The following is a 12,416-nucleotide window of genomic DNA, read 5'->3' as shown; positions in this document are numbered from 1 at the left end:
CCTTTCCAGCCCAAGCCAGCCCTGAGGCTTGATTTATTTCTGATTTGTCTCTGTCATCTAGTATGGGACCAGGGACCAAGTGTGTCCTCACTGAACACTGAACATATACTGAACTGGCTGGAAAAATGATATGTGAACAAAGATTAGGCTGAAAGAGGAGATTATGATGGATGGCGAGCTCTTTGAGAGAAAGACTCTTTCTGTCTTATCCAGATTGGCATCCCCTGTGCCTTGGATGGAGCTTTGTACATAGCAGGTGCTCAGAAAACATGTCTGCTGAACGTAATAACATTTCCTGAGTCTACACTGTGTGCCAAGCGTGTCACATCTCTTGGCTTTTAATCCTTACACAACCTCACAATAACAGCAAGGGAAAAGCCTCCCCTTAGTGAGTTCCTGGTATGAGCAGGCTCTGTTCTTTAGATGGCTCAGCTTACATAGTTCTCACATCAAGCCAATTTGCAGGTGAGAAACTGAGGCTAAACTTTGCATTTTATGAATGAGGAAAGGAAGGCTCTGAGGGGGCACCACTTGCCCAACACTTTAGAGAAATGATGACAGTAAGTGGGAAGTATGAACCTGGATATTTCCGACACCCTTAACCACCAGGCTCACTTGTTGCTCTGTGAGAATGTTGGCCAAATCAAAATTGGACTGGCCCAGACCTGCTTCTGACAGCTTCCAGGGGCTTCCAATTCCCTCCCCCACCACCACCCAATTCCTTCCAGGTGTTCTGTGACATGGAGGCCAATGGAGGCGGGTGGACTCTTATCCAGCACCGGGAGAATGGCAGTGTGAACTTCCAGAGGAACTGGAGAGATTACAAACAGGTAACACTGCTGCCCCAGGAAACGGCTCTTCAGCCCTGAAACCTGGAGCAGGCGGATCATAGACAGGGCACGGGTTTGCCCTCAACCCTTCCAAGAAAAAAATCAACCCACTAAAACCAACCACCTTCAAACAGACTTTCCCAGGGCACATTCAGTCAGGGACTCCATCACCGGAAACCGAAACTTCTTTTTGCAAGTTCTGACACATATCCTAAGAATACAAGTTTAACTTCATTTTTTTATTTATGGAAAGATTATATATACATATTGCTTAAACTTTTTTTAAGAATACAAAAAATGGAGCAGAGGAAATAATCTCCCCTGCCCACCCCTGGCTGCATTGCTTAAATGAATGTCCTTGTCTTTGCACACATTAATCTAATCACATCTGCAGGAGAGATTCTTTAACATGGAATTGCTGGCTCAAAGACCCCATGCGTTTAACAAGACGAGATGTAATGTTGGATTGTCTTCCAATCTTTTAGTTATATTTTGAATAAAGGATTTTTGGCAAGCTGACTTAAAAGCTCTTAAAGTTTCCACAAGCAAAAGAAATAGAACAAGATACGTGGAAATGCAATGATATCATTAGTTGTGTCTGCTTACTGTTCATTTGATAAATACTTAAAAAAAAAAAAAACCAAATTAAGATAGGAGTGTTCTTGAGCCAGTTGGATTTTAAACAATTACTGAAATGGCAAAAAAAGAAAGAGGATACTCAGACTCAGAAATACACAAGAGCCCTGAATATTAATCATTAGGCTGATCAGCAGCGACCATGACTAAAATGGGTAGTGGGGCTTAGGTGTGCCCCTGTCCTTGGTGCTGAATTGTTACTCTGGCAGTGGCCGTCGGTTTCTCCTCACCCTGGGACACTGGTGACACCTAACGTGCTCAGCTTTGCATTTCTATGTTGCTGAAATCTTGCAGCAGCTGCCATGTCACTGAACAAAGTTTGCTGTACAATTTATGCAGCTGATTAAAATCTTTAATTTTTTATTGAGGTTCGACAGACATCCCGCTAAGTACACAAGTCTTAGGCCTAAGATATTCAGTGGATTTTCACATAGGTATTCACCCATGTGATCATCATTCAAAGCTAGGTTTACAACACTGCTGGCACCACAGAAGCCCTCCCTGTGCCCCCCAGTGCCTCCGTGTGTCCCAGTCCATACTCCCCCCAAAGGTAGTTGCTATTCTGACTTCTATCACCACAGATTCATTTTGCTTGTTCTTAAACTCCATAGAAATGTGATTTCAATTATTTTTAACAGAATTTTAGACTTAGAAAAGTCTTCATCCTTTTGCCCCAGGAGGTGGGGAACTCCCATCCCTAGGCCTGCCTACACTGTCCTTTATGGACTTAATCATTAGGCAAAGTGGTTTTGGATTAAGTGGCCCTGGAGCCTGGCCCAGCCCAGCTCCTCAGCCAGGGGTGCAGCCTCCCATCGCAGCATGACACCCACCCCTACCCTTCACTCTCCGCAGGGCTTCGGCGACCTGGCCGGGGAGCACTGGTTGGGCAACGAGGTCGTGCACCAGCTCACCAGCAGGGCTGCCTACTCTCTGCGTGTGGAGCTGCAAGACTGGGAGGGCAACGAGGCCTACGCCCAGTATGAGCATTTCCAGCTGGGCAGCGAGGGGCAGCTATACAGGTGGGCTCGGGGCCCAGGCTGGTGGGCGGGCCAGGGTCCCGGGCTAGTGGCGGTAGAGTCTGCACCAGGGGTCAGTCCCTGGGCGTCTCCTGTGTCTACCATCTGTCCCCCATTTGGGCACACGTCACGGGATCTGGAGGCGGCTGTTTAACACTCAGCACGTCCTAGCCACTGGGTGGGGTGGAGAGCATGTCGCTGACGCTGCCGGCCCAGGAGCAGGAAAGGGCCTTCTAAGGTCAGTCACCCCGAGTTAGCCATATTACTGAGGCCCAGAGCAGGGAGTCCAGGCTGTCCCGTGCTGTGGGGTGAGGTGGAAAGGTCCCTGGCAGGGAATCAGGGAACCTGAGCTCATTCTGGCTCTGTGCCAGCTCGCCTTGTGAACTCGGGCAAGTCAAGGTTTTCGCTTCTCTGTACCCCTGCTTCTTAACTGCAGGATGGGCTTAAATATGAGTATCATGTAAAATCATCAAGGTCTCTCACACCTCCCTTGGCGTGGTTCTTAGGTCTCTAAAAAGAGCATTTCTTGAGTACCTACTATGTTCCCGGCATATTCCTCCATTTAACCCTCCTCCAACACTCTGAGGTAAGCACTGTTGTACCTACTTCAGCGATGTGGAAGCAGCCACAGAGCTTAAGTCCCCTGCCTAGAGTTACAAGTTAGGTAGAGCTTGGAGTTGAACTCCGATCCGTCAGCTACCAAAACTCAGGGTGTCTCCACTACATGATGTTGCCTCTCTGAGAAACTCAAGGTTCTTGGAGATAAGACTGGGCCCTGGCTGTCTTTGAACAGGACAGAATTGAAGTCATACACTCACACTCACAGGTCTGCAGAGGACCTCATGTGCCATCTGGGTCTTCCCATGATGCTAGAATCTCTTCCACAGCCATGGTCATCGTCCAGCCAGGCTGGAATACCTCCACTGACAGGAAGGTCACTTCCTCCAAAAGAATCTCCGGTGGCTCTCTGTCTTTATACACTTTATGTCTAATTCCATCTCGGGGAGCTTTTCAATGATGTGCCCCACCCCTCTCTCTTCTTATTAAATGTCCCTCGATCCTCCAGCTAAGTTGTCCTGACATCCTCCCTATGGGACCCACCCCAATCTGATTACAGTCCTCTTAAACTGCAAGGTTCAGAGCTGAATGAACCATGTCTTGGGTCTGGGCTAGCCAGGGCTTAGCTGGATGCCCTCTTTACTCCTCAAGCTCACCAGTGAGTCACCATAACACCCTCTGACTCCTATTTAAGCCACCAAAGCTAAGGCTTAAGTCCTGACTCCATCCCTATCTCCCTGACGGACCCTGAAGAAGTACCTCCACCTTCTCATCTGTAAAATGGGTGCCTTGGGTCCACCTACCTTATTCAACGTGTTACGAAGCTCAAATGAGATACTGCGCATAGAGCATTAACACAGTACCTGGCACTTAGTAAATGCTCAGCAAATAATATGATAATTGCTGTCCCCAAGGCAGCTCTTCACGCGCTTGGTGGGCCTGCTCTGTGTGAGTTCACTGCTGTTCCTATCCCCAGTGTCTGGTTCACAGTCCAGGGTGCCCTGTGTGTCTGGGGGTGAGCATACGCACAGGCAATCCCACACTCCTGGGAAGACAGTAGCTGCCTATGGGAAAAGCGCAGGGGCATAGAGATGCTCATGCAAATAGGGAGGACTCCCTGGAGGAGGTAAGGCCTATAAAGGGTAGGCATCCTCCAGACAAAGAGAGAATAGGAAGGGCATCCCAGGCAGAGGGGATGTTTGGGAAAAAGGCAGACAGAGAGTTACATGCCGCTGGCCACAGATGCCCCAAACCCGAGCAAGTCTCTATCAAGATCATAAGGAAGAATCCCTGCTCGTTCAGGAAAAGCTCAGGAGCCTGGGGGTGGAGATCCTGGAAGACACAGACCTGGAACCTGCCAGAGAAGGGCCAAGGAGAGGGTGACAGAACAGACGCTGGCCCCGGTGTCCCCGTCATAAAGTGGGCCGGCCGGTGAGATGGGGAGCATCCCCACAGGGAAGCCCAGTCAGCCCTGGGGCCTGGGCGTCAGGGGCAGGAGGGGCACTCCTATGTGTCAGAAACAATCGTGGAGGCCTTCTGGAGCCTGGCTGAAGCACGCACATTAGCCTGCAAGAGCAAGAGGCCCACAGGGAGGGAGGAGAAGAGACACGGACAGGCACGGGCACACGCAGACACCGCGCGTGCCCGCCAGTGGTGCCCACACAGCCAGAGCTGCATACGGGCGAGGGATCTACACAGGTACACGCAGGGGAACCTGGGGGGTGCACAGACACACATGCCCACGCGGAGGGGCTCACCACCCCTCGGGGGGACGTGCTTGGGCCTACGGAGTGCACAGAATAGCACAAGTGCACAGCTACGCGAACGAGCACAGACACACACCCAGACACACGCAGAGGTTCTTCCCAGGTAACACACATGTCATCCAGGCACAGGGACAGGTGCTAGAGCACATGCCGGGACTGGCCAAGGATCTTGCTGCACAAACTCCAAACACACAAATGCTCGCACCTGTAGACACACAGACCCCACCCACAGATCCACAGACACGTGGAAAACGCACCTTGTGTGCCTAGCTTGGGAATACCCAGAGACGTGTGTGTTTGACATCCCCGGGCTTGAGCCATGAACATGTTCAAAGTGCATCTGAACGATGGGTCCCACGGGGCTTCCTGGTCCCCGACTTGAGAATTCTCTAGAGGTCACAAGATCCCCATTCTGGCTCCCACAGGGGAGGGGAAGAGAGGCAGAGCCCGAGCTGAAGACTTGGAGACAGTTAGGGAGGCCAGCGCTGCTGGAATGACCTCGTGAGACCCATCGGCTTTGTCTAGCCCTGATTCCACACACCTCAGACTGAACGTCACCCCAAACCTCAGCTTGAGCCCCAAGCCTGACCTTGAACTGACATCACTGAAACCTCAAGGGGAGCCCTAATGGCCACAAAGAGAAGCCAGGACTATAGGACTCAGTGGGCGAACCTGCCTGTCCCCACCCCTGGGAGCTCCTGGCCAGCTGGGCCCCTCTACAGGGGGGCTGCGACACCAGTCATGCAAGCCCCAGGCCGCATGTTTAAGGGCACAGTTAGGGCACCTGGACCCTGCGAGCCATGCCCCTGCCTCACTACAGACTGGCAGGGCCCATGGTGGGAGGTGCAGGGGCTGAGCCAGGCCACACGCCACACGCCCAGGCCCCACATTCCCTCTTTCCCACCAGCAGCATCTCCCAGGCCCTGCCCTGGGGGAACCAGAGCTGCCCTGAGCTGCCCTGGCTGCCTCTGGGGTCCATTGTTCTCCACCCGTAGGACCCTCTTAATTTTTCCCAAAGCAGGTCCCCACCTCAGCTGCCAGGGCTACAAGCACCCAACACCCTCTCCAGTCAGGCTGGGCCAGAGTCCGTGGTGGCCGTGTGTCTAGGGCAGGAACGCGGGGACAACTGCCAACATGTGATGAGTGTCTACCGCGGGCCCTCACCGCTCTGCGTTCCTCGCACACCGAAGGCCTCGGATCACAATAACGAACAAGGTCGTCACGGATAACATTACTGTCATTACCATTTTAACAGAAGGAGAAACTGAAGCTGGCGGGTGAAGCAGTCTGCCCAAGGTCATGCCGCTGGCGAGCTGGCTGGTATTCAAATCCAGGCATTCTGTCCCCAGAGCTCAGGGTCATAATCACCACACAGCCTTGCCCGTGCCCACCAGGATCCCATAGCCTGGCAGAGAAATAGAAACCCTCCCCAGCTGGCTGCAGATGTGCAAGTCACAGAGCTGGGGGTGCCCCGGGGCACAGATCCATGTGGGCTGGTGTGGTCAGGGAAGGCTTCCTGGAGGTGGTGGGCTGGGGTTGCAGGGTGGTCAGCTGGGGCGCAAAATGCACACAGCTCCCAAGGCAGGCCACCATGGGCTGGGATCTGGCTCTCACCCTCTTCCATTCTGAGGCTTGCGGCAGCCTCTCTTGGCTCTCAGAATCTGTTTCTTCATCTGTAAGATGGAAATACTAGGGTGTTTGAGGATGCCAGGAACAGGAGCTAAGCCACAAAATGCCCAGCACACAGTAGGTGCTCAAAAAAATGTTAGCCATTGTCCTCATTATTAGTAGTAGTATTTTGATCCTTCTCATTCCTGTCCAAGACTCGGGTTCAGTGAGTGCTCTGTCCCTGGGAGGCAGCAAGCAGGGAGGGCAATCCAGGGGCAGGGACAACCCAAGCACCCTAGGCTGGGGCGCCCCCTCCAGAACAAATGGAGGGGAGCCCCAGCCTAGGACGAATCCTCTTGAAGGGGGGGATGGTCGTTCTTCAACCAGCCCCGACCTAACTCTGGACTGTGATCTCCCATCACCACCTCCGGGTGGCCTCCAGGCTTTCTCTGAGTGGGTACAGCGGTTCAGCAGGGCGCCAGAGCAGCCTGGTCCTGCAAGGCACCAACTTCAGCACCCGTGACGCAGACAATGACAACTGTCTCTGCAAGTGTGCCCAGATGCTGTCCGGAGGTGGGTGTGGGGGCCTGAAGCCCCACTGGCCCACAGGTTCACCTGGCTGGACACCCCCTTTACCTCCCCACCCAGGTCTCATGCGGCCAGGTGCTGTCGGGAAGAGGGTACAGGTCGGGGTCTCACCCACCCATGGGCTGGCCTGGCAGCACCCCCCGCATCCCTTCCCCCACTGAGTTCTTGAGGTTCCTTCCGGTTCTCTCCTCATCCTAACACAGGCACCACTGATCTTCCTCTGAGACTGGACTAGGGGAGCACTGAAGGTGGGGTCCAGTGCCTGATCAGTCCCAACCCCAGGCCTGAGAATCTGCTCCCCCCAGCCAAGCAGGACCAGGATGGGGAGATCTGGGCAGGAGAACAGAGGGGCAGCTCCCCACCAACCCTGGCTCCAGTAGTGTTCCTGGGGAGGGACAGAGGTCAGAGAGAGGGAGATGGTGTGAGTGGGAGACACAGAGACAGGGAGAGATGGAGATGAGAAGGCCAGCAGGACATAGAGACACAGAGCAGTGGACACAGAGAGCTCCTTGGGGACAGAAGTCCAGAGGGGGAGATGGAAAAAGACAGATGGACACAGTATGCGAGAGACAGACCAGGAAAGGCAGGGAAACAGAGACCAAAGAGAGACAGAGACATCAGACGGAGCCCCGCAGAGAGACAGACACGAGCTTGGGGTCCATCGAGGTACCACCCTCCAGAGTCTGCAGGCTGAGCAGAGGGCCTGGGCGTCTCCCTGCCGCCCCCACGCCCATTCCACTCGGCCCCATCTCCTGTGAGCTGGCCTCCCGGAGGAGGCAGCAGCCCTGATTAGTCCCCGGGGGTGGGGGGCTGCCCTCACCCCACTGGCTGGCCCCCGCCTCCCCAAGCCTCTTCCTCTCCCTCCACCAGGATGGTGGTTTGATGCCTGCGGCCTCTCCAACCTCAACGGTATCTACTACCCAGCTCGCCACCACGCGCGCAAGCTCAACGGCATCCGCTGGCACTACTTCCAGGGCCCCAGCTACTCGCTGCGGGCCACGCGCATGATGGTGCGCCCCGTGGGCATCTGAGAAGCAGCTGCGCCTGGAGGCGGGACCTGGAGGACAAGCCGGGACTCAGTATCCCCTGGACAAGCTGGACCCCAAACACAGGACACAGTGCCAGGGCGTTGTCCTGGATACCCTGGGTCCCCTGAGCCAGCCCTCCTTGCCCAGGAGTCAGAGGGTCAGCTGCCTCCCTGCTCCCCTCAACTTGTGAAATGGTGGGTAATGGGGGGCTCCTCCCTCTACAGTACCCCTCTGTCCTCTTCCCTTCTGTCTCCTGCATGGGTCCCCTGCCAGCTTGAGGGTCACAATACCCTGAATGAGCTGAGAATTGACTTCATGTAGGTCCTCCAAGAAATACATGACTAACAGTCCACCCCTCCTAGGCCCCAGCGTCTGGAGCTCTGACCTGGTCTTTTGGGGGCTCCAGAAGATCTAACAAGGATTTCTTTACCCCCAGCGTGTCCTAGAATGTGTTCCAGAGAGAATAACTCAGGCTCTCCTCGAAAAGTACCTAAGGTCAAGTGAGGGAGGGAAACACCAGGTTAAATCAATATGAACGGGCATTCTTACCTGCAGGACTTATCAGAGTCTTTAGTGAGGTCATATGCTTTTTGACTGCCTGTGAAGAGGTTAGAGTGGTCCACTTTCTCCAAGTGTCCTTATTTGAAAATAGGCCCTCTTTATCCCAGAACATCTCGGGGCTGCAGATGCCCTTGGAAAAAGTTGGTTAAGTGTGACGAGAAGGAGTCCCATCTCCCCACCCCCATCCGCACTCACCCTTTCTAGCTACAAGAGACACAGTGATAGTCTCAAACAGCCTCTAAAAACAACTGGAAGAAGCTTTGGTTTAAAGAAGACACACGCCACCCCTGAAGAAGGGTCTAGAACTAAGTTTCCAGTCTGCTATGGGCTGGGGTCCTGCCAAGCTCCTTCTGGCCTCAGGAAGCCAGATCTCCACCTGGAGGCTACCCTCTCAGCACTCCTTGTAACCCTAGCTCACTTTGGCTCAAGTTCAGGGAGTGTTGGGGACTGTCCACTCTGCCTTGGGCAGAATGCCACTTTCAGATCCTTCCAGCCTCCAAGCCAGGACCCTAGCCCTCTCCTCCCACCTGATCCAACAGTGATGCTGCCGCTGGGGTTCGAGGGAGGTGGGAGCGTGGGGCAGAGCCGGCCTTGGCCTGGGTCTGGGAGACCAGGGGCTCCCCACGAGCTTCCTTCGGAGGACAGGGTCAGACAGGGGCCACAGCCCTTCTGCCACCCACCCCCATCACTGTCACCTTCCTCGGTCCTGATAAGGCCCGCACATTCCTGCCATCTTCAGCCAACACCCAGACCAACCGAGACCAACCTACTCTCCCACTAGGGTACGCCTCTGTCTTCAGGAGGTTTTCTTCTGGATGAGGCTGGGGTGGTGGAAATGGACCACCTTTTCCCACATGTCCTTGAGTCCCGCCTCAGCCAGTCCCCTGAGCAAAGCCAGCACAGATTAACGCCGATCTCTTTGAAAAGACCAAAGGATGGGGTCGCCAATGGTGGCCTTTCAGGCAGGAGGGGAAAGTACTGAGGGGCAGGGTGCTGCCCGGAAGGCCCACATGGCCTCACACAGCCTTTGCTCACAGGCCTTTATTTAGCATCTACTGTGTGCCCAGTCGTGCTGTGGGCGGGGCTCTGCGATTGCACAGACTGGCTCCAGCTCCTGGACTGGAGGCCGGTGGCACAGCCTCTCAAGGCCTCAGTTGCCTTGTCTGTGAAACGGAGATGATGCGCCCTCCTGGCTGGGCCGTGGCAGGAGGCGACGAAACCCTGTATGTCAGCTTTGTAACAGGGCTCAGCATGAGCAGGTGCCTAATAAAGGTTAATTCCCAAAGAGGAAAGCGGGGTGAGGAAATTCACCCCCAAGTACAATGCCTCCCTTCTTCTGGACCCAGGTAAGGTGAGCATTTGATTTCGAATCCGTGGCATTTACGTTTGTACCACAGAGCTCATCGGCCAGGTGTGCACTGGAGAAGAAATGAAGATGGAGCTAGGAACCCCAGAAACAGACTCCACTGGGTGGGGTGAGGCCCAAATCCCGGTCTGTACTCGTCTTCTAGAAAAGGCTGAGAAGCTGATTTGGGTTACCCTCAGATGCCTGTTCTTAAATATTCTTCCTTCCTTCCTACCCTCCTTCCTCCTCCATGCCAGGACTCTCCAGCACGAGGTATAAAAACCCGATCGTAAGGAACGGATTGACTCACATACCAGGAAGTCTAGGGGTGGATTCAGGCACGGTTAGATCCAGGGGCTCAACTGATATCCCTCTTCACCTCTCAGCCCTGCATCCATCCTGTTGACTTTACTCTTGGCCAGGTTTTCTCCTGACAGGTGGCTCCAGCAGCCCTGGGCTCGTGTCCTCCCCGCTGAGGATCCCTAAGTCAGAGAGTCCCCTGTCCCTGTGATTCCAGCAAAGGCATGATTTTCTCCAGCTGGGACTGGTCCTCCTGTGCCCATCTCTGCACTTAATCTGTGCGTCTGATTGACGAGACCTGGGCCACCTGATCATGCCTGGAAAAGGGTGGGGTCAGTCCCCAAGTCGCGTGGACTAGCAGTTTCCAGGCACTATTTCCAGACTGGCGATCACTTTACTTCCTTTCATCTTTCCAACTCCCATTTCCCTTCTCCCCATCTCTGCCCCCTTCCCAGCCTCCTCACCCCCAAGGCCGGGCCCCAGGCTCCAGCTCACCCCGGAGTTGCCCCAAACTATGAAGGACACAGCTGTGACCTGTCCAGGGATGTCAGACCCCGGTTCATGGTCCTGGCTGTGTCCCTGGAGCAGAGTCCCTGGCCCTCTCTGAGCCTCTGTTTCCCAACCATGCAATCAGGACAGAGCAGCTGCTGACCTCCATAAGCCCCCAGACAGTGATGCTGAGCCACCGAAGCTGTGGACAAGACCAGTGGAAGGACTCTGGGCAGCACAAGGCCCCTGTGGGGACATGGCTGGTGTGGCCTTGGCCCTGGATGGATCTCCTTGGGGCCCCTAAGCATAGGAACTGGCTTCTGGGGTACCTGACTCTGCAGGTTCCCATGCAGAATCCTTGTCACCTCGCCCTGCACCAGACCAGTGTTCTCCCCATTGTAGTGATGGAGAAATTAGAGCTCAGAGAGGGCAAGGGTTTCATCCAAGGTGGCACAGCCAGTCTTGCATCTATGAGCTGCCTTCCTCGTGCAGGCCTCTCTGGGGCATCTTGGCACCAACCACAAGAATACTGGAGTAAGGTCCCCTCTACTTATTTCAAGGACAGAAGGAAATTTCTGGAAAGCTCTCCAAGACCAGTCTGCCTTTACCACAGACACCTGATCACATTGTTCCTAAGTTCTGTGTGTGTCCCCAGCAACAGCAGATCCCACACTGAGGCAGAGAGTCACTGTGCACACCCCAGAGCCATGGCTGAGGTCAAAGGTGGCCCTTTGCAGGAAGTAAGGGAGCAGCCAGCATCAGGATGGTCTGTCTTGCTGGCTGGGGGGATTGGACCCCATTTTCAAGATTTTTCTCTCCCTGGGGTCTGTGGGAGCCTTCCCCTCTCCCATTTAAAGATGTTTCCAAAAGCTAAGAGCGTTGCCTTGGCAACAGCAGCATCTTTTGATGGGGCAGCGCTTGGGAGAGTGGGGTCTAGTCCAGGCCGTGTCCAGCATAAGTGTGTTACTTCCTTGTGTTAGATGAATGAGGGGTTGCATAGCAGAGGTTCTCATGGGTCCTGAGATCAGGGAAGTCCAAAGGCCTTTAGCACCTGACACGTTCCTGCCCTACCCCGTCAGGACTCTCAGAGCCTCCCTTTCCCCGTCTGCACACTGGGGAGCCTGGGGGCCAGCTCACAGGGGAATCACGCAGATTCCAGGTGATGGTGGCCATCCAGGCCTGGAACATTCACTCATGCATTCATTCCTGCGTGCGTGCATTCATGCACAGAGCAAGTATGTGTTGAAGATCTGCCTGGGTCAAGGCCAGTGGGTGATGGGGATGGAGCAAACAAGACAGTCCTGTGCTCACAGAACTTAACAGGCTAGAGAGAGAGGCTGGCCCAAACCAAAACTTTTAGTTTGTAAAACTGAGTCAAGGGCCTTATTGTGTGCACTGCCCTACACTGGGTGCCAGTGGGGGCGTCAGAAGGAGGAAGAAAAAATAAGGGACTTGCCCTTGGGCTAAATGGGAGGTTGGGAGTGTTTCCTCCACAGGGTCAACCAAGGGGACGTGGAGGGAACACGGGGCATGGCTGTAGGCCTCCTCTGTGCTAGTTTACATGGACCATCTCTGAATCCGAATGGGTTCCAGTATTACCCCATTTTACAGATGTGGAAACAGAGGCTCAGAGAAGTCATGTGCCTTGTCCACAGTCACACAGTGACTTAGGGTACAAGCTGAGCTGCTGT

The 12,416-nt window shown here is 54.4% G+C and overlaps 1 protein-coding gene across 2 annotated transcripts in view; it reads left to right on the top strand.

Moving 5' to 3' along the window:
• ANGPT4 (angiopoietin 4) overlaps nt 1-12,049 on the top strand; it is a 45,544-nt gene extending 33,495 nt beyond the window's left edge. The window contains exons 6-9 of one of the 2 annotated variants that reach the window (XM_019806117.2): nt 729-830; nt 2,319-2,485; nt 6,857-6,987; nt 7,873-12,049. In XM_019806117.2, coding sequence (XP_019661676.2) covers nt 729-830; nt 2,319-2,485; nt 6,857-6,987; nt 7,873-8,033 — 561 coding nt within the window. In that variant the 3' untranslated portion in view covers nt 8,034-12,049. The remainder of the gene's footprint in view (nt 1-728; nt 831-2,318; nt 2,486-6,856; nt 6,988-7,872) is intronic. The other variant, XM_034641680.1, reaches the window with a different exon arrangement.
• The last annotated feature ends 367 nt before the right edge of the window (nt 12,050-12,416 follow it).

Source organism: Ailuropoda melanoleuca, chromosome 13 (assembly GCF_002007445.2).
Source record: "Ailuropoda melanoleuca isolate Jingjing chromosome 13, ASM200744v2, whole genome shotgun sequence".
NCBI classification, from domain to species: domain Eukaryota; kingdom Metazoa; phylum Chordata; class Mammalia; order Carnivora; family Ursidae; genus Ailuropoda; species Ailuropoda melanoleuca.
Note: the sequence above shows the minus strand (reverse complement) of the source record. Positions and strands in the feature narration are given on the sequence as shown.